The sequence below is a fragment of the Sorex fumeus genome, unplaced genomic scaffold (genome assembly GCF_029834395.1).
Source record: "Sorex fumeus unplaced genomic scaffold, SorFum_2.1 ptg000055l, whole genome shotgun sequence".
In the NCBI taxonomy this organism is placed as follows: domain Eukaryota; kingdom Metazoa; phylum Chordata; class Mammalia; order Eulipotyphla; family Soricidae; genus Sorex; species Sorex fumeus.
The window spans coordinates 16,863,400-16,885,705 of record NW_026606112.1 but is presented as its reverse complement, the minus strand read 5'-3'; the positions used below and the strand labels follow the sequence as shown (position 1 = coordinate 16,885,705).

At 45.0% G+C, this 22,306-nt stretch overlaps 1 protein-coding gene across 1 annotated transcript in view; it reads right to left on the bottom strand.

Moving 5' to 3' along the window:
- CCDC149 (coiled-coil domain containing 149) overlaps window positions 1-22,306 on the bottom strand; it is a 151,408-nt gene that overhangs the window by 12,510 nt on the left and 116,592 nt on the right. The window contains exons 10-12 of the mRNA XM_056125578.1: window positions 15,542-15,618; window positions 14,147-14,179; window positions 10,397-10,513 (exon numbers count right to left, since the gene is read on the bottom strand). Coding sequence (XP_055981553.1) covers window positions 10,397-10,513; window positions 14,147-14,179; window positions 15,542-15,618 — 227 coding nt within the window. The remainder of the gene's footprint in view (window positions 1-10,396; window positions 10,514-14,146; window positions 14,180-15,541; window positions 15,619-22,306) is intronic.

The following is a 22,306-nucleotide window of genomic DNA, read 5'->3' as shown; positions in this document are numbered from 1 at the left end:
AAATTAGAGATCAGTTGGACCATAAAATGGAAATGAAGCTGTCGATGGCCCCTGACTTACTCTGGTTTGACTTGGTGATTAATTGATTTTTATGACAGCACAAACGCAATCTCCATTCAGTACTTCAAAGTGACATGGAGTTCTGAACTGGGATCTTTTCTGGGGCAGTTTGGTGCTCCCTTGTGATGTTTGGTAGGCAGTGAGCCAGGGACTGGGCCAGTCCTGTGACTCCGAGGGATGACCACCTGTCTATAATCCCCAGTGTGCTGTGTGGCTAATGCCTTGGGATATTTTCCACTCATGATGAGATTCCTGGGACTGGAACCCTTCTTACATCAAGGACTATCTTGGGGCTCACGGGTGCTCAGTGGCAGAGTTCCCGCCTTGTAAGTATATGGGCCACCTCACGTTCTTGAGTATGATCCCAGCAGTTCTGCTGTTTGGGACCCTCAGGGTCAACCATGAAGTGTGTGATCTCTAGTGTACCACAACCAAGAGTTTGCAAGCATGACAACTCACGACTACTCATGGCCCCAATCTCAGTAGGATGAAACTCCACTGAATGGGAGAAAACATTTACTCATTGTACATCTGACAAACAGGCTAATACTCAAGATTCATAAAGCATCCACAAAACTCAACATGAACAAAAACAGACAACACTATCTCAAAATGGGGAGAAGAGTCGAACAGACACTTTTCCAAAGATGACAAAAAGAGAGCCAACAGGCATATGAAAAAGTGCTCATTATCATGGATTATCAGAAAAATGTGAATTGTAACAATAGTGAGATATCTCACACAGTTGAGAATCTGTCACTGTCACTGTCCTCCCGTTGTTCATCAATTTGCTCGAGCGGGCCCAGTAACGAACGTCTCCATCGTGAGACTTGTTGTTACTGTGTTTGGCATATCGAATATGTCACGGGTAGCTTCCTAGGCTTTGCCGTGCAGGCGAATTACTCTTGGTAGTTTGCTGGGCTCTCCGAGAGGGGTGGAGGAATCGAACTCGGGTCAGCCATGTTGGCCGCTTGCTAGGCAAATGCCTTACCCACTGTGCTATCGCTCCAGCCCACAGTTGAGAATATCTTATGTAAAAAATGTCTAGAAAAAAACAATGTTGAAGGGATACAGGGGTAAAGAAGCCCCTACTCACTGTTAGTGGGACTGTCATCTACGGAAAACACTCTATGGGAAAAGGTATGGAGATTCCTAACATAATGAAAACCAGAACTACCATATGACTCAGCTATTCCCTTCCTTGGTATTTATCCCAGGAACACACACACACACACACACACACACACACACACACACACACAAAACCATGAATCTATATAAATATATGTACACTTATGTTCACTGCAGTGATATGTATGGAAGACAAGATCTGGAAACAACCCAAATATCCAACAAGAGATGAGTGGATAAAGAAATTGTGTAGAATGCTACTCCTCTCTGAGGAAAAGGAAGACATGCATTTTTCTACAACATGGAGAACTAAAGGTGGTCATGTTATATGAAACAAGACCAAAAGAAAAGGACAAATATAGAAAGGCCCCACTCATATGTGGAATGCATGAAATAAAGCAAGCAAACATACAACAGCCTGTGAAAACAAACTCTCAGATGCTAATAACAGAACTGAGTTTACTGAGGAAGTGGTGATGGTGAGGGTTGGGAGGGGGAAGGAAAAGTGGAGTGAGACCCAGGGGCAGTGGGGAAAGGAATGCAGGCTCTTTGACAGTGTGATCAGTTGTATATATAAGGCACAAAAATCAATACTACTGTAAACCACGTGACAACATATATTACATATACACACACACATATATAATAGAACTATGTGAGTTTGGAAAAAAGAAAATGTAGATATCTATCTATATCTATATGTATATATACATATATATTATGATCCCAGAAGTTCTACTGTTTAGGCATATATATATATATATCACTATATATATCACTGTATCACTGTATCACTGTCCTCCAACTGTTCATCGATTTACTTGGGTGGATGCCAGTAATGTCTCCATTTGTCCCAGCCCTGAGATTTTAGCAGCATCTCCTTACTCATCTTTACCAACACTGCCATACTGGGGGCTCTTTCAAGGTCAGAGAAATGAGACCCGTTATTGTTACTGTTTTTGGCACATCGAATACACTATATATATATATATATATATACATACATACATATATATATATATCACTGTTACTGACCTCCCATTGTTCATCGATTTGCTCGAGCAGGTCCAGTAACATCTCCATCGTGAGACTTACTGTTACTGTGTTTGTTTGCCATATTAAATACATCACGGGTAGCTTGCCAGGCTTTGCTGTGCAGATGAGATACTCTCAGTGGCTTGCTGGGCTCTCTGAGAGGGGCGGAGGAATCGAACTCGGGTCAGCCATGTTGGCTGCGTGCAAGGCAAACGCCCTACCCACTGTGCTATCACTCCAGCCCATATATATATATATATATATATATATATATATATATAATTGTTGCCTACTGTCTAAACCTCACCAAATATGGTGTGGTAATTATGAAAAATGGGTAGGAAGTGTCTTATGATGTGTCGTGACCATGTGGTCCAGGAATATGTTCATTCATATGTGAAACTTGGCCTGAGTGCATGGAAAGCGGCCTGGAGTGTGGTGGTGTTTGGGCAGTGGAAGTCAGCTGCCAGGGCTGAGTCCCTTGGGGTGGGGAGGGCTCTCACCTGTTCCCCTCTGGAGTGCCCCTAGTGAAAACAGCCTGGCGCTGTTATATATATATATATAAAATCCCAGTAGTTCTACTGTTTGGGATTATATATAGAACTAAATGAGTTTGGAAAATATAAAGTGTAGAACTCCCAGCCAAGCTCTGCAACTTAATATGAGAGCAACACCATCAACTGTGGAACTCTTAATCATGCAGAAACAATAGCCACCACCATAGAAAGGAAGGTGAGTAGTGTGGGGGATACCAAGGAAGAGCTTCACTAGGACAAACAGGGAGGAGCTCAAGGAAGGAAGAGAAAAACCGTCACAGACAGATGGGTCTGTAATTACGACGATTGCCGATACTGGGGAGGAGCTCCGAGGAGCTCTGACAACCCTCTCCACGTCCCACCTCTAGTCTTTCTACAGAATCCCACCTTACATCCCCAAACTAGTACTTCCTTTCTCTTCCTGCTGATAGACAAAAGCCCAGGGCCAAGTGTTGAACCCTGTTCTACTTGATACAGGCTAAAGCCTGTATTTAGTCCCGGACAGCTAGGCATTACTCACCTAACAGCTCACTGACTTCAGAAAATACTGGACCTGAAAAACAAGGCCATTTCTGGGCACACAATGAAATTCATGAATGTATAAATGAGTGAGTGAGACAAGTCCTGATTTTTAAAAACAACCATTCAGAGTTGTTCAGCCGGGGATAATGGATGTGCATTTCTGACAGGTCTCTGCTTCTCATCGGCTCCTGCTCTAAGATAACTTATTGGATACGGGACCTTCCCTCAAGTCTTGTTGTTCAAAGTGGGGTCCAGACACCAGCCATAAGGACTGTCCAGGAGCAACTGAACCTGCAGGACCTATCTAGACCTACCTGTTTAGAATTTGCCTTTCAATGAGATTCAATGCACATTACAGTGTGAGAGCATTGAGACATCTAAATGGAACCATCACAGCAGTGAACGTCCAAAGGCTGCCACTGTCTTGGGCACAAAGATCAAGCTCTCATCCTCTCATTCAAGACCTCCAAGGATCCAACTTCCATCGGTCAACTGCTATCTCAAGTCCTCTTTTCCTGTACACTCTACTGGCATTCCAGTCCACCTCCTGGGCTTTGCTTAGGAGGTGACTCTCACAAGGACCATCTTCTCGATTTGCAGGGGATCAACTTCAAGAGTGCGCTCTTCCTCAGCCTCCTCCAGAAAGCCCACATGACTAATTTCCTTAGTTCCCCAAACCCCAGTGTTTGGGCCAAGAAGGGAACTGAGCACTTTTTTACATTCTACCCTTAAATTGTAACTCACACATAGGTAGTATATAAATACCACCTGAAATATTAAACCATACTGGAATAATTTTCTCAACCTTGACCATGTGATATAGTGGGGAATCAATAAATATCTGATTAAATATTTAAATCTAAAGGTATATATATGAATATATGAATAAATTAATACATTAGTACATCTATTTCAACACCCTGCTCCAATAAATGAATGGAATTTAGGAATTTATGATATTTGTTTCTGGTTGCAACCCGAAAAGTTCTTAAAATGGCACTTTCAAAAAATTTACAAAAAGAGGGCTTTTAATGTCTAGCTACAGCCAAAAGCAATCACATTTTCATACTAACAAATGAACATTTTTATAGTGGTTGTACAGGAGACCCGGGACGCACTGAGGTAAAATGAGCACGTTTTCAGCTGAGTGCGGAAGGAGTAAATTATAGTCCTTTCTGCAGTTAAATTTTTCACCAACGTGAGATGAATAAACGCCTTCTGGAAATTACTCTTATGAAATTACTTCTTCCAGGACACTTAATACTATATTCTAGAGCCCCTGAAAAATTAATTAACCTTACCTGCAACAACCTAACCCCTAAACCATTTGTGGTGTTTTTACTGCAGGTCAGGTTAATCTTCTCTGCCTTAATTTACATTTAAGTGAGGGTGGTCTAAATTACATGGGGGACTTTTGGTCACTTTGGCCTTATGCCATTTCTTTTGATGACATTATGCTCATATCCAAACATATGAATCATTTTTAAAATGGCAAACCTCTGAGATTACCAAGGAGAACTTTTAAACTTGGTTATGGGTTGGGGGTGGGGACAGGGTGACACTGCTGTCATCACTGCAGTGAGATGTCCCTTAACAGCAGACTAGACTCCGAGAAACGTGTCCTTAGGTGATTGCATTATAATGCAGAAAACACAGACCACACTTACACAAACGACATGACAGAGCCTAGTGCATACCTAAGCCCCTCATTGTAGGGGTGCAAAAATCCACTGCCCCCAAATACAAGTTTGTCCAATACATGTCTGTATTTCATGGGCTCTGTAGTCTCAATGGGGAGTGCCTTTGAATGAGATACTTACATGCAAAGTTCTCCAGTAAAAGCCAGCTACTCCCTCATTCAGTGGAGGAAGACCTATTTGTCTCATCACTCCAATGGAGAAGCCAGACCTAAGCCATGCATACCTTGGTCTTCTTGTGCTTCTAGAGTAACCTTCCCAACCTGTCCCTTCTTCCCAGTGTTCTCCGTGGTAATTATGATACACATAATTACAAACAAGGATAGTTTTGCGGGGGACCACACGAGTATGTTACTCAGCCTTGCTGGGTTTGTTTCATACCTACTGAAGGTGGGCATGTTATTAAAAAATTTATCCCTTAGTAGACATAAGGGCGAAAAGGATTCCCCCACAGCTTGGAAGCTGACCTCACATGCTGGGGGAAAAGGCAGTTGAGATAGAGAAGGGACCACCAAGCAAAGGATGCTTGGAGGACTCGCTCAGAGAGGGAGATAAGTGCTTAGACTATAGACCGAACATGATGGCCATTTAATACCTGTACTGCAAACCATAACACCCAAAAGGAGAGAGTAAAAGGGAATGTGCCTGCCACAGAGGCGGGGATAGTTGTGGTGGTAGAATGGGGTGGGGGTGGCAGGAGGGATACTGGGAACATTGGTGGTGGAGAATGGGCACTGGTGGAAGGAGGGGTACTTGACCATTGTATGACTTAAATGTAATCACAAAAGTATGTAAGTCTGTTAAAAACAGTTCGATTCCTCTGCCCCTCTCGGAGAGCCCGGCAAGCTACCAAGAGTATCTCGCCTGCACGGCAGAGCCTGGCAAGCTCCCCGTGACGTATTCGATATGCCAAACACAGTAACAACAAAATCTCCAATGGAGACGTTACTGGGCCCGCTCGAGCAAAAAATAAATAAATAAATAAATAAATAAATAAATAAATAAGACTTATAAAAAAATTGCCCTTCTGTGTTCATGCTAGACACCAACTTCCCATGCTTTAAGGAGTGTCTGTCTTTCTTTCTTTATCTTTCCTTTAAACAAATGCTTCAGGTGAGAGAGATAGTACAAGTCCTTGCCTTGCATGTGCCTAACCCAGGTTGGATCCCTGGCACCACTTATGATTCTCTGAGCCCTGCCAATAGTGATTCCTGGCTGCAGAATCAGGAGTATGCTCCAAGCACTACTGGGTCTCACCCTCAAAACAAAACAAAAACAGAAAAAACAAATAAATGACTCATTTACACCCCAATCCCCCCAATTCTCCTCCATCACCCTCCTGTCAGTCATATGCTTGTTGACTGTTTTGCCAGTCATTGAGGAATTCAATGAGGGATGGGGAGTGGAGGGGGGTAGAGGTAGGATATTTCATTTTGCACCCTGGCACTATCCACAGGATGCTGCTATTGATGTGGTGCATCCTTGGCTAAAGTCATTTAACAGTGCAGGATGTCACTGTCATGATGCCTCTTCAATATGGACAAGAGTGACATTTTATTGTTTGATATTATTAGGCATTTCTTGCTGAGATAGGGTAGATTTTCAGAACCTCGGACCAGAAGATATAGGAGCCAAGATCTGAGATGGTACTGTTGGTAGAAGAATCAACCAATCATCTTTTCTCTTTTGTTTATTCAATCTAAAAAGTCAGGGCTAGAGTGATAATAGAGCGGGTAGGGCTACAGTTAGGGTTAGGGTTAGGGTTGCATGCGGCCAACCCAGGTTCTATTCCCAGCATCCCATATGGTCCCCTAAGCACCGCCAGGAGTGATTCCTGAGTGCAAAGCCAGGAGTAACCCCTGTGCATCACCGGGTGTGACCCAAAAAGAAAAAAAAATTCATCTAAAAAGTATGTGTACTTTTCTCCACTACCAGGAGAAAAACGTTATTGAAAATGCTTCAACTACTGAACTACACCTCGAACCTCTGTTTCGTCCCCATTCGAGTTGAATCTTCCTCCATCCCGGTAATTCTGGAACATTCACTCTCGTCTCTGGGAGTTTGAGAACAGACACAGAGCTATGCCATTTTCATAAAAAATTTCTGAGCAAGCCAAGAGTTGGAAAATGTCACTACAAATAATAGTAATTATTCTGTCTGTTTGAGCAAACAGAATTAGCGTCATTAATACTTATTATTAATTTACCCACAATACACATATCAAAGATGATGAGGCAATCAGTTGATAAAAATGCATAATGACAAACCGCGTGGAAAGGAAAAAAAATTTTCCTCTAAAAGATCAAGGAACCATAGGAATCTCCGTAGGAAAGCTTGCTGGTCTCCTAAACATGTGCAACCCTCCCCCACACCCCTGCCAGCATTGGTCCAAAGGGGACATGTGGCTTCTTTTGTTAACTGGTCCCTGATGGGCTTTGTCCTCCTGAGTGTGAGCTGCTTTCAGTTGGAATTAATCAGAGAAGCCAGGGTGATGAGGCCATCCCAGCCGCTGACAGCCATGCTATAAATGCTTCCTTGTTCCCACCCGCGCTGGCGAAGGAAGAGGTTGGAACAATGGGAGCTAATGATGGAACTCTGGGAGCTATCATTTCGAATCAGGCCATCCCTTATGCCACCCTTGTGAAAATTCAGCCAGGCTCATGCTCCCTTTCAACTTAGCAGACTCTCCCCCACCCCTTGGCTCAGCGAGCCCAGAGCCAGCAGGGGGCTTCGGAACTCTATGTGGATACCAGATACCACACAGGAGGACCAGCAGCCCAGGGAGCTTCCAGATCACACAGTGACTGTGGCCAGTTACAGGCCAGCTTTGCCCACGGTCACATGCTGCTGGTTGGAAATACCAGCTTTGCCTCTGGCGCAGGTACAACTCACCAGGAAAGCTCTCCAGGAATCCTACCCTGCAAACGCTTGGGCAATCTCTCTATTGAAATCCCAGAGCTGTCCTGGCTTCTGTTCTTACCACTCCATGCGCTACTATGAGTGATTTGAACAGGCTTCAATACACAGCCGTACAGATGCATGAGTGAGCCTGGCCGAACCCAACTCAGATGAGCAGAACTGGCTGTCGGACCCATAGACACAGGGTGCATAATACACACTGCTGCTCAAAACTCTAATCTGGGGGGTGGGTAGTTTATCACACAATAATGGTGGCTGATACATCTGCTGAGTTCAGGTTGATGAAAGGACAGCTTCTATGTGGGCTAAATATAAAGATAGATCGGACCACGAGGCTTCAAATTTTAAGGGGAGTCACTGGGGATCTTTAAGCAAGAGTACACACAGCATGGAAAGCAGAGTTCCAGAAGCAGGAAGCAGAATAAAGGACTGAAGGAAGGAGGCAGGAAGTGCTCAGAGGACAGGTGAGCGGCGGGTATGGAAGGAAGGCTGAGAACAGCCAAAAGTGACACCAAGGTTCGAGAATATGACCACAAAGGACAGTAGCAGGAAAACTGGATGGAGTCATTACTGGAGAAGTCTGTAGAGTACTAGATGGGGAAGTTTTGCATTTGGAAATGTGAGGCCATTTAGCTCTGTGGATGAGGAAAACTGTAGCACTGTAGCATTGTCCTCCGTTGTTCATCGATTTGCTTGCGTGGGCCCAGTAACATTGTGAGACTTGTTGTCACTGCTTTTGACATAGTGAATATGTCACGGATAGCTTGCCAGGCTTTGTGGTGCGGGCGAGATACTCTTGGTAGCTTTCCAGGCTCTCCGAGAGAGGAGGAGGAATCGAACCCGGGTCAGCTGCAGGCAAGGCAAACACCCTACCCACTGTGCTATAGCTCCAGCCCATGGGGAAAACATTTAAGGCTATTTTCACAGAGGTGATGATGGTGGAAGGCTTGACTCCAGGCAAGAGAAGATAAAGTGTAGCTGTCTGGGTGAAGAACCTTGACACCCGTGGGCCAGGTGTATTTGCTGCTATTATCATTCATGGATTCATTCCTGGCAGTGCTCAGGGGATGGTAGGGAGTGCTGGGGATTAAATCCAGATTGGCCGTATGCAGGGCCAACATCTTTCCCACTGTACTATTGCTTTGGCCATTGCAGTGTTAGATAGTAACTGTGATACTAGCTGGTCCTAGAGGCTTAACTTGGTAAACAGCAGCTTTCTGCAGGTACCCTATAGAGAGATGTCTGCCTGTAGTCAGAATTCGGGATGTTTAATTTTAAGAAAGTATTTTTTGTGTTATTGTACATAATGGGCTGGAACGATAGCACAGTGGGTAGGGCATTTGCCCTGCATGTGGCCGATCCGGGTTGGATTCCTCTGCCCCTCTTGGAGAGCCCGGCAAGCTACCCGAGAGTATCTCGTCCACACGGCAGAGCCTGGCAAGCACCCCGTGGCATATTTGATATGCCAAAAACAGTAACAACAAGTCTCATAATTTGTTATGAGACATTACTGGTGCCTGCTTGAGCAAATCGATGAACAATGGGAGGACAGTGCTACAGTGCTATCATGCAAAAAATGTACCTGAACAGGTAGCAGCTTAAGACTTGGGAGAGCGGAAGAAATGTGGCTCCATGGTTTTAGCTAGTAGGCTCTCCTGAGGTTGTTGCCAGAGTCGGTGGCAGTGGAAGAAGGGATTGGGGATGAAAAGTGTAATTCCAAGATGGCTTACTCATAGGGTAGATGACTAGAGGCCTCCATTCACACCTTGTGCATAGCCTGTAGTGTACCTGAGTATCCTCATAACATGGCAACCAGCTCCCTCCAGAGGGAATGACCCAAGACAGACATCATATGTTTTTCCCTCTTACAAGTCACAAAGACCAACAACACTGATGCAATGTGGAAGAGGACTACCCCAGGGCACCAAGAGGTGGAATTCACCGGGAGCCATCTAGGATGGAGGATGTAACTAATGACAAGAGGACTGCCACAGAGAAAGAGACGCGACACCCATGCCGGCACATTCTCCATGGAGCACCCTGTCTCCCAAAACTGGACTGGTAGAGTAGAAGCTTATTTCTCTCATTTGCCTAATTTCTAGACCACTTATTACGGGCCAGGAATGATACAGAAATTCTCCTGAAATTGACACCATCATCTCACCACTTGCAGTAAGAAAAGCAGGCCTGAAATTACCCGGCCAAGTTCTTACCATCAATTTGAACTGAGACTAGACTAGGAACTCAAATTGGCCAACATTGAGCCCTCACCAGGAACCTCGATGCTACTAAGCTGATTGTAGTGGAGTGGAAGTGGTGGTGGTGGTGGCGGGGAGCTGACTTCCTCTGTTGGAAACTCTGGAACAGGTGACTTGGTGTGAGCCACACGAAGAAACACGAGCAATGACCCAAAGGTGCCTGTAGCTAGCAGCAGAAGCACAGCGTCATTCCCCTGCTGTGCGCCGGACAGTGATGGAGAAATCCAGTGGAGCTTACCGTCCTTGGGACTTGCTTTCTTCTCAGTGGGCAGCTCAACAAACCTCAGGAGAGGGGATCTGGATCTCTGTAGCGTGGGAAGAGTGGAGTCACTGAACAGGATGGTGTCCTTTCCCCCTGGCAAGAGAAGAGGACAATGGACATTCGATGTCTCCAGAGAGTTGGGGCAGCATCCAATCCACCCTCCCTCACTGGACTGGCTGTCTGTATGGATCAGGCATCCTCTCAACTGTGGCAACACTGTGAGGGAGAGAGGGCCAGCTGGACCTGTGTACAGTATAGAGACAGAGCCAGGAGCCGACTAAGAGCTCTGGGATCAGGAAAGGGCCGCTACAATGGAACCATTACGGGACAGCATCTGATATTAACCCAGCAGACTACTCCGAAGGAGATAATTACAATAGCAACAACAATAATGGATGGTACTGGCATGCGGGGTGGAGAGTACACTGCAGAGTTTGTGCTCCGGGTTCTGTCATCGCTTGCAAGCTGGGTGACCTTGGACACATCTCTGAACTTCTCTGAGCCTCAGATCCCACTTCTGTAATATACGCATGAAACATGGCAACCATCTTGCCCCCCATTCCCTCCACCCCCGACTGGGACTGGTATCAAATGCAGTGATTCATGTAAAGTTCTTGGGTGTTCTGCCAGCACTCAGTAAATGCCACCTCCTGAAATGATCAAAGTGTAGATAGCATTGCTGTAAACGCTCCATCTGATTTCATTCAATTATAGGATTAAATAGTAACAGCATCACAAGACAGGGAGTATCGGGTCCCCCAAAGGACCAGAGCTGAATTTCCCTTACCAGGGAAGCCCTACTCCTTATCATGTGTACGCCTCACAGGGCCAAGGAAAGTCTCAGGCAAGGACAGGAGAAACAGAAAACCATTACAACTCTATTTCCCATGTCATGGCAAGTTCTAAATGTGAGCTGCTGAACAGACACATGGTGAACAAAACAAGTACAGGTGGCCACCATGCCACACTGCCCAGGGGATGGTGGAGTCCAGATGCAGGAGGCAGAGCCCAACTTTGGTCCAAGAGACCTCTGTATTCTCTTGGTGGGAATTGTTGTGCCACAAAAGGAAAGTACGTGTGTGTGTGTGTGTGTGTGTGTGTGTGTATGTTCCTCCCTATGTTCTAGCCTTAATTGTGTGTCTCCAAGCAATACCTATTCTGAAGCCGAGTCACTTGTCATATCTGAGGTTCAGCTATGAGATTCTAAAATTCTGCAATTTTGTTTATTTGCAACAGAACACAAACTGGATCTGTGTCAAGACACCCACTAGTGTGTGTGTGTGTATGTGTGTGTATGTGTGTGTGAGTGTGTGATGGTGGGGGTGCTGTATCTCAAGTGTTCAAGAGCTTCAAGGACCCCTCTCCATGATTCTTAGTCAAGACTGTACCCCATGATACTCAGAGGACCATGTGGTGCTGGAAATTGAACCAGGAGTGGCTGCATGCTCTCTCTACCAACCTTACCTACTAGCCTACTGCTCCCCTACCTCCCCCACCTACTCACCTACTCCCTTCCTATCCCTTTATATGTTGAGGACAAGCTGGCTCCCAGACTCAGCCATGGAGCCCTCTCCTTGTTTACAGTATTGTCTTTCATTTGGCCATGTCTTACTGGATCAGTTTCCAAGACTAGAGAATCCTGAGCCCATAGTAAGTTCTTTAGAAATATCTGATATGCATCTGGTGCATTCTTGAGGCTCTGGGTCTGCACCATACTTGCTACCATGGGAAGATGGGGGGGCAGAGGTAGCCCCAACTTCTGCAATCTAGCATCAGCCTGGAAGAGGAGAAATTTGATAAGGGCCAACCCTAAAGCTCTCTGACAGCCAACTCTCATCTCATGGGTGATAAATTCAGCATTCTCAGGGCCTTGGTATGGAGCGCCTCCCGAAGAGGGTCAAAGAGCAACAGCAGAGGGGGCTACAGGAGGGTGCCAGAATGAAGTCCGGCTGGAGGGGTTGCTCTGTTCTTTCCACCAAGGACTGTGGGCTTGATCTCTCTCGCAGGAAGGGAGGCTGGCCACCATCTAGTCTTAAGAGAACTCAGAAACACTCCCCCTCAACCCTTCCTGTGCCTCAACCAACCTTCCAAGCCCCCTCTGCCCTGCTGACCACACGCATACACTGATATCCACTTATACACATCACACACACACTCTACCACACACACATCTACTTGCCCCAACACACATCAACACACCCACACACATACATGCACATCACATCCACCACACGTCATACCCATCCTATCACACACACTCACACACACTCATATCCACCCACACATATCACCCCACTCAACCCCACTCACACACATTTGCACACACATACTCATATCCACCCACAAATGTCATACCCATCTATCATACATAGTCACACCCAATCACCCACACTCACACACATACACACACTCATATCCACTCCCACATATCACCCCCACACCCTCACTCACATACACACACTCACACATGTACTCATATCTACCCATATACTGCATCCACACATACCCACTCACTACATACATACACGCACACACACATACTCATAACCATCCAGACATGTCACACCCACTCTGTGACACACATTCACACCCACCACACTCACACACACTGATACACATCCTCATACTCATCCATCCACGTCCACTCACCCCTGCCACAGACTCACACACATATACACCTTCACACACATATACCATCCACCTACACTTACATACAAACACACATACTCATTTCCACACAAGCACACTGACTCTCTCATCCCTGTCACAGACTCACAGACATGCACACTCACACACAAACCCACATACACACACCACTCACACCCTCACACCCACAGATGCCCCCTCCCCCTATATCACAAACACACATTCATACTCTGTGAATTGATTTAATGGAGGAGACATGGATTCTTTCAGAATTCTGGTGAGAGGAAGAGAGAGAGAGAGAGAGAGAGAGAGAGAGAGAGGAGACATAGAGAGGAGAGAGAGGAGACAGAGAGAGAGGAGAGAAAGAGAGAGGGGAAACAGGGAAACAGAAAGGAGACAGAGAGAGAGAGAGAGAGAGAGAGAGAGAGAGAGAGAGGAGAATAATTCTCTAACACCATTGAGAGTCTCCTCTGGGCTGTTGGAACACCAAGACTTGGCTCCTATTCAGGCAGAGAGAGGAAAAGAAAGAAAAGGAGAAATCAATGGAGGGTGAGGAAGAAGAAACAGAGGAGGGGAAGAAGGAGGGCAAGGGGCAAAGAGGAAGGGACAGCTCGCTGCCTCTGCCTGCCGCACCAGGGGCCCGGGATGATTTACACCAGGAAGCACCCCCCCCCCCTCACTCCCACCAGCTCGAGGATGAAGCAAAGGCAATGGCGCTTCCTGGGAACATCCTTCATCACCGTACCGGGGCAATGCTATTGCCCCCGTGGTGAACGGTATCTATCAGAGCCGGGGAAATGGCCACTCTTTCTGCCTGCCTCCCACTTCCTATCAACGTGGAGGCCAAAGATTAGAACAAACACTCCATGGCATAAACTCCATTCAACCGGGTCCTTCAAAGCTAATTTTGCCATTTAATATTTGTTTTGTGCTAATTGAATTCTCTGTTTTCGTGGACTCTTCTCATCAGGAAAATGCAGGGATACTTAGAAAATGCGTTTCTATTTATTTCCATGCAATGATGTTGCTAATGCACTGTGGATATGAGCCACAAACACAGATATTTCAAAGAGAACATACTCCCAAATCCCACGGAAACATTGTAGCTCAGGCCTTTGGGCAGCAAAAGGAAGGAAAGAAACAGCCGTTATTACACAATAACCATTTGAATCTAAGTGAGACCCAACAACATCCAGACAGAAAATTCTCAGCATTCCATCCTTTGATTCAACCGCCATCTTTTTTACATAAGTCAGAGAAATAAAACATTGGGAAATTTCACGAAGGCATTTGATGAAGGGGAAGGGGAAGAAAACAACAACTCGAGTAAACGCACAGAAATAGCAATCTGCCTGTGCAAATAGACGATCCCTTTGCCAGGCTGTGTTGAAATTCAAAGCAGTAACAGAAAGGCCTTCAAAGGAGATAAGGTTTAACCACATCAAAAGATTCATGTGCAAAGTGGATCATCCAAATCCACAGGACGGGACTCGCCACTAATTAGTTCTGTTAGGTCTTTTGACACCAAGTTCAAGGAATCGCAGCTAAACATTCTGATTTATGAAACACACTTCCGGCAACCTCAGGCAGCTTTTCAACTTTACATTCAGAAAAGGTATGGTTGCTTGTACTTGTCCCTGTCCCCGTGGCAATGTTCATTTCTCATACATTAGAGGGGAGTCGCCATATGATTCAGGGGAGAGGAGATCAGTGGGCACAGAAAGGTTAAGTAACTAAAAATATCTGTACTATGTTGCCTCCGAGGAATGAGGCGGTGGAGGGAAATGATAAATACAAGTTTCTGGGGAAAGGGGACTAGCTGTCGGGGGTCTTGGTGAAGGGGGTATTTTACCAAGACAAATGGGATAAATATAGCTAATTAAAGGGAGATTATCAGAGTTTCCACACACCGGGTACAACTGTGAAAAAAGATATCCCCACAGGAAATTTTGATTTTTAAGCTACATAAAAAACAGGATGGGTGAAGAGGGGGAAAAGGGCGTTGTGTAGTATATGTGGGTTACAATAATTTGTATTTAGATTCATGTTTAGGAAGGCTGATGAAATCGAACAAGTCTTACTAAGTTCTTATATATTCATCTTCGGGAATAATTAAATTGAGCAACGCTTTGTAAGTTCCTATCTTCATGTTTAGAATTGATGATTAAATTGAACACATCTTTATAAGATACCCACAGGTAAAATAAAAAGGAAACAATTTATTATATACACATATGCACACACACTGATGATTTCAGAATTGAAGTCAGCAGAACTTTACAGTGCCACAGAGGGGAGCTTGCATATTTATTGAATATTCTCAGATTTCTTCCCAAAAGGATGTCTTGCTAAGTTTAGAACACTTGTAGATTTCCCAGCAATGAGCTTCAAATAAAAGGGATATTTAAAAGGTAGCATCTCTATTGCAAATGTTTTTGATAAAAAAGGAAAACTATTTTCATGACGTTTTCTTACCTGGAAGACTCCACAAACCAGAAACTTCCAGAGTTCTTAATTTTTTCTCCAATTCGGCCACTCGATTCCCTAGAATTCTGGAAATGGGGAAGAAAGGGCAGCAAAGTATTACTGAGTATCTCATCAGTTCTTGGCTGCAGGTAGACCAACCACTCAGCAATCTATTAGGTGTGAAAAATCTATTGAGAGAAAGGTTTGAGATTCATTATAGTCATGTCAAGAGTAACATAATGACAGTTGTCCAAGACCAGTGTCCTACTCCCCTTAGTGTGAGGATGATTAGCCAAACCAAACACGATCTAGGTTTGGATGATCACACTCCTTGATGTTTGCAAAGTGATAAAATCTAACACTCATTTATCAGAAGGGATTCCAAGGAGGAATAAATCCACAGTATCTATGCTAAAAATGGGGCATTTGTTAATGTGAATCATATATAAACACATGCATGAGTCCACTATTAAAAAAACACCAAAAATACATGTGAATTATTAGAGAAAGACTAAGATGTTGTCCTAAAAGTGATCCTTTTCCACAAAAAAGAGATCCCCTGGGAAACCAAACCATTTCACTAGTATCCTATAAAATTTCTTTTGGGGAATTGCTGACCTTGAAAACTAGCTTTGAGTAGTTGTAGTATCACATCTGTTTGTTTCTGTTTCAGGGCCATATCTAGTGGAGTTCAAGACTGACTCCTGGCTTTGTCCTTTTTTTTTCTTTTGGGTCACACCCGGCAATGCACAGGGGTTACTCCTGGCTCTGAGCTCAGGAATAACTCCTGGTGATGCTCTAGTGACCATATGGGACACTAGGAATCAAACCCGGGTTAGCCACATGCAAGGCAAATGCCCTACCCGCTGTGCTATCACTCCAGCCCCTCCTGGCTTTGGCTTAAGGATCACTCCTGACAGGCTTGGGAAACTATATGGGGTGTCTGGGATTGAACCTGGGTCTGTTGTGTGCAAGGTAAGTGTCCTTCGACTGTACTATCTTTCAGGCTCCAGTGTATCACATATTCATTCATGGAGTGTGAATTTTAATTCTGCAAAGCAAAATATTATTTTTTTTTTAAATAGAATCACAGTGAGATACAAAGTGGTTCATGACTGGCTTTCAGTCATATAATGTTCCAATATCTGTCCTTTCAATATTTTCCACCACCAATGTCCCCAGTTTCCCTCCCACCCCTGCCTGCCTCTATGATAGGCACTTTTCTTCTCTCTCTCTGTCTCTCTCTCTGTTTCTCTCTCTCTTTCCATCTATCTGTCTCTCTGCCTGTCTGTCTCTCTCTCACTTTGAGCCTTATGGTTTGTGATGCAGATACTGAAAGGATATCAGGTATCAGGAGAAGGGCAGTTAGGATAGAGAAGGGACCAGTATGACAATAATAGTTGGAAATGATCATTTTGGTCAGGAACTGAGTGTTGAAAGTTCATAAAGGTAAAGGGCAAACTTTTAAAAAAAATGCATAGTTTAGTTTATTCTGGGCTGGAGCGATAGCACAGCGGGTAGGGCGTTCGCCTTACAAGCGGCCAACATGGCCGACCCGAGTTCGATTCCTCCGCCCCTCTCGGAGAGCCCGGCAAGCTACCGAGAGTATTCCATATGCCAGACACAGTAACAACAAAGTCTCCAATGGAGACGTTACTGGGCCCGCTCGAGCAAATCGATGATCAACGGGAGGGCCTTTACCTTTTACCTTTTTCAGGCCCATTTAAGCTGTACTCAGAGGCTGTTTCTGAGCCTGTGCTTAGAAGTAATACCTGGTAGATAGAGGTTTGCTCAGGGAACCATATGTTATGCTGGAGACCAACTGGGATTGGCAGGGATGACAGGGCACCCTTGTACTACCTCTCCAGTCCCCATGAATTTGAATCCTGGAAACAACTTTGTCTAACAAAATACAATGGGTAAACATGTCTGGATAATGTTACTAAGTCAATAAAATAGTAATATCTGCTTTATTCTATCTGTAGAACTATGTCTTTGATATGGAGAATAATGCTTGGTAGACAGGAGGTGTTCAGCAACCACATTTGATGAAATACATGCTTTTCATTTCTCATGGCTTGTAATTATCTATGGAGTGAATTTAAAAACAGGTATTTCAAGAGAATTTGCAATGGCTGCAGAACCAGAAGAATAGCTGTCTTGTTTTCCAAGGTGACCATTCTGACTCACTGTGAAAATGAACCACACTGGAATGTGTGTTTAAAATTGTTTATCTGGAATCCTCACTTTCTCTATATGCATGGACATAAATGTGAATCTACATTTCCCCTCCTTCATGCTACACAAAATTAAATATAGTTGGAAATGATTTGATAGTCATCTGAAACTTCAATCACTTTCCATTGGCTGGAAATTGAAAAACCAGTCTTTACATTATTTGGGGGATTTTCTTGGCACTGCTGTGCTAAAATGATGTGGAAATCACCTTAATAGCAAAGTTTCAATGCCTTTCAGCGGGAGAAATCAGAACGCCAGAATTGTTCTCCCACTTCTCTCTTTATATTCCAGAGATAGCAGCACACACCCACAGACATACAGAGCCATGAATATGTATATATCTGCACATATATATGTGGCTTTGAATTCATCTTTATTTTACCTGAATTGACTTGCAGCATCTTAATTAATATTCCCCTTGAGTTCACAGAGAATTCTTTGACATTACTATATGTGTTTTCTTCATCTAGGTACTTAGGGATTTTCTTCTTTTCCTTACATCTCAAACTCTGCATAGTCTTTATCAATTACTTTCCATTTCCACTCCATTTCTTGGGACTATTCCACTTTCCTGTCTCTAGCCCTTCAAGAACCACCATTCTTCATAATCCCACTTTCAATATTTTGCTCAGAACTTCTGATGCAAGCTTCCTTCCGCAACTGATGGGTTTGCCAAGCAATCATAGCGGTACTCAAGCTGACACCTGTTTCTTAACAAGATCAGATCATCTGTATGTGGCTGCCTCTCGGAAACAAAAGATAAAGCTAAAATCCTCTGTGTACGCCAAAAGATGCCATCAGGGTGCGGGGAAGAGACTTTTGATTTTTTTTTTTCTGAGGTTCCTGGATACACAGCCATGTCTGCCTGAGGTGAATTTGCTGGTGTGCCCAACAGTCTCCTTAGGCGTACCCTGCCTATGACAGCCAGTGGTGACTGCTTTTTCTGGCATCCTGCCTTCTCAAGCATCCTTTGTAGGACTGGAGCTAGTAAAATGCATCCCATAGAAACCTTGTAAAAGTATACTGGTACTAATGCCTCAGTCATAATAGCAGCTCCACTACCATCAGCGGAGAAAGTAAAAGTGACTGCCCCTGAGTCTGGGTTCTGAGCAAGAGCCCAAGCTCTGCTTAGTAGGAACATCCAACTGAACTTGCATTCTTTTCCCACCTGAAAATAAGTCCTGCAGTGTGCATTATATCATGACTCTCCTTTATAATACAGACCCTAAGGAACAGAAAGGTTAAGAATTTTGCCTCAAGCCACACAGCTCATTATCAAACCGTGCCTTTTCCCAATACCTACTATTTTTGTGCCACACACTCTACTCTGCCCATTAGGAAACGAACACAGAAGTTTGTTACACTGACCCAAACCACAAGCAGGATTCAATTGGTGATGAGTCCAGATGAGCCTCAGTTTATTTCCAAAATGCATGTTCTTAACTAACACCTCAACAGGTTACTTCTTATACTTCTTATATAATATACATCTTACATTATTTCTTGAGTCTGGGGCTGGAGTGATAGCACAGCGGTAGGGTGTTTGCCTTGCGTGCAGCCAGCCTGGCTGAGCCGGGTTCGATTCCTCCTCCCCTCTTGGAGAGCCTGGCAAGCTACCCAGAATATTCAATATGCCAAATACAGTAACAAGAAGTCTCACAATGGAGATGTTACTGGGCCCCCTCGAGCAAATCGATGAACAATGGGAGGACAGGACAGGACATTATTTCTTAAATTATATGGCCTGGAGAAGTATTCTCTAATTATCATTCACACTGTGATAAGAAGGGTAAAATGTAGGAAGTCGTCCACAGCTGTTGACTTGCAAAATACAACCCAAGAGTCTTCAAATGATAAAGCAAAGACCCTCTGACTGGCTTGACACTGAAAAATTAATGGCAGGGGGGTCAACTGGATGTGGTGTGATGCAGCTCAGAGGGGAGAAGATTATTTGAGATTTCCTGGAGCAGGCACTATGGAGCTGGAGCTGATGGAAACAGCAACTCCGTCCACTCGATTCAGCTGGACCAGCAGATAATGATCATGGACAGAAGGGAAGATGACAAGAAATAGACTCATTCCCTGTACCTGAAGGAAAAGTGTGGTGGGAGACAGACAGATGTTTGTTTGTTTACTTATTTATTTGCTTTTGGGTCACATCTGGAGATGCACAGGGGTCACTCCTAGCTCTGTACTCAGGAATTACCCCTGGCGGTGCTCAGGGGGACAATATGGGATGCTGGGATTCGAACCCGGGTTGGCCGTGTTCAAGGCAAACACCCTACCTGCTGTGCTATTGCTCCAGCCCCCGGATGGATGTTTACACATAGACCACAAGCACCTAGGCCAGTGAAAATATCAGTATCTCTCAATATTTCTTCATTGCTGGTTATGCACCAGGTATGATTCTAAGTGCTTGCTGAGACATTCTCTCCTCCAGTCCCTGACCACTGATGTGAGAGCTTTTATTATGATAACTTTGTTAGATAAAGAAACTAAGACTTTCAGAGGCTCACGCAGAAGATAAGGGAGGGCCCAGGGTCAATGCCTGGGCCTGGAAACCCACAAACGCTTTGGTGGAACTAGACAGTGGAGCAAACTCAGTGAAAGACGGATGAGCTGGTTGCCATACTGAGAACATGCAGACTGGTCAAAGGGAGAGATAAAGAAGTTTGAGGAGAGAAGTCCAGACGTACTCAAGCACAGAAGTATTCTGGATGTGAAGCTAAGAATGGGTGGCAGGGGTGGAGAGGGGGAGGGCTGCAGAAATAGTACAGTGGATAGGCTGACCTAAGCTTAATGTCCCAGCACCATACAAGGTCCCTAGATCACCAAGCGCAGAGTCAGGAATAAGCCCTGAGCACTCGGGGTGTGGCCAAAACATCCCGCATCCTCCCCATCAGAAAAAGAATGGAAGGGAAGGAATTGCCAGAAGAAAGACTTGTTAGAAGAGATTATCCGGATGTTTCCTGATGATGACCCAGAACAAATCTGCTGGACTGTGGGGAACTTTCACAAGGGCAATAAGGAGAGGCAGCAGAGGGTCCAAGATACCCATTAGTATGCAGCAGGGCAGGCAGGAAGAGGAAATATTTGGGAATGCACAGATAAGAGTGTAGGCAGTTCACTGAGACACAGAGTGGGAAGTTAGAGAAAGGGGGTTTAGAATACTGGAAACAGAAAGAGAGGCCCTGGGAACACAGTTGGAGAGGGAGGAGGCCAGCCTGGGCAGCGTGGGGCTGGACGCCAAGGTCAGGGAGAATTCCAGGTGGGTTGGCGAGCGCGACGCTGTGTTATTCCAGAACACGGGCATGCAAGAGGAAGGAGGCTTCTTAGAGGCCATGCCTGAGCCCTGAGAGAGACGTTGCAGGGCTGAGGATAGAAAATTCAGTCACGGTGGGCCAAGAGGAAGCTGGGCCAGTGCAGAACTGAATCACTGAGAGGGGCCCAGAAGGAGTCTGGGAGGCCAGGAGCGGGAAGGCATAAGCAGACTTGGAAGAGAGATTATGAAAGTTGTTGCAGTACAAGGCAGACAGGATCAGATGATCTCACACCCTTGGCCTTGGATGAGGGAGATTACTGAGCAGTGGGGGGTTGGGGGGAGGGGAGACTGAGATGGGACCAGAGTTGACATCAGGACAATGGAGACTGAGATAGGGCCAGAGGTGACATCAGGAGAGTGGTGGCGGGTGAAGAGTACATCGGTGGTGCTGAGGGGCGGTAACTGTGCACACTGGAACAATAAGTACTGAGTCTGGACAATGGGACAGTGGGTAGGATGTTTGTCACACATGCAGCCAGCCCGAGTTTGATCTCTGGCACCCCATATGCCCTCTCGAGCACCACCAGGAGTAATTCCTAAGTGCAAAGTCAGGAGGAAGCCTTGAGCATCACCAGGTGTGACCCCAAACAAAACCCCCAAAATACATTTTTAAAAATTCCACAAATTTTAACACTGTTGTGACCCTGATACCTACAAAAAAGTAAAAATAATAATAAAAGCCAAAAAATAATAATAAAATAAAGCAAAGATTTTTATTTAACTACAGTTTGAAGTCAGGGCCGGTTTCACCGTGCATAGAATTAGAAAAGAACAAGGGCTGGAGAGATAGTACGGCAGGTAGGGCGCTCGCCTTGTATGTAGCTGACCAGGGTTCGATCCCTGGCATCCCACATGGGTAGGCAAGACCACTAGGAGTGATTCCTGAGCGCAGTCAGGAGCAAGTCCTGAGCACCACTGGAAGTGGCCCCCAAACAAAACAAAACAAACAAAGAACAACCCAAAACTAACCTGGGGATTTGGACCACAGCACTGAGGTTGGAAGGAGAGGGTAAAAGGGGACAGCGTTGTGATGGGGGCCAAGTGTCTGTGATGGAGTCAGGGGACACGTTGGCTGTGGGTATAGTGTAATGACTAACTTCTAGAGACGTGTGAAAAACACACCTGAAACACACATAATGGTGCAAACTGGTGTTTCCTCAATTAAAAAAATAAAAAAGCAGGCATTAGTACACTCCACCCATTTTTCTAGAAGC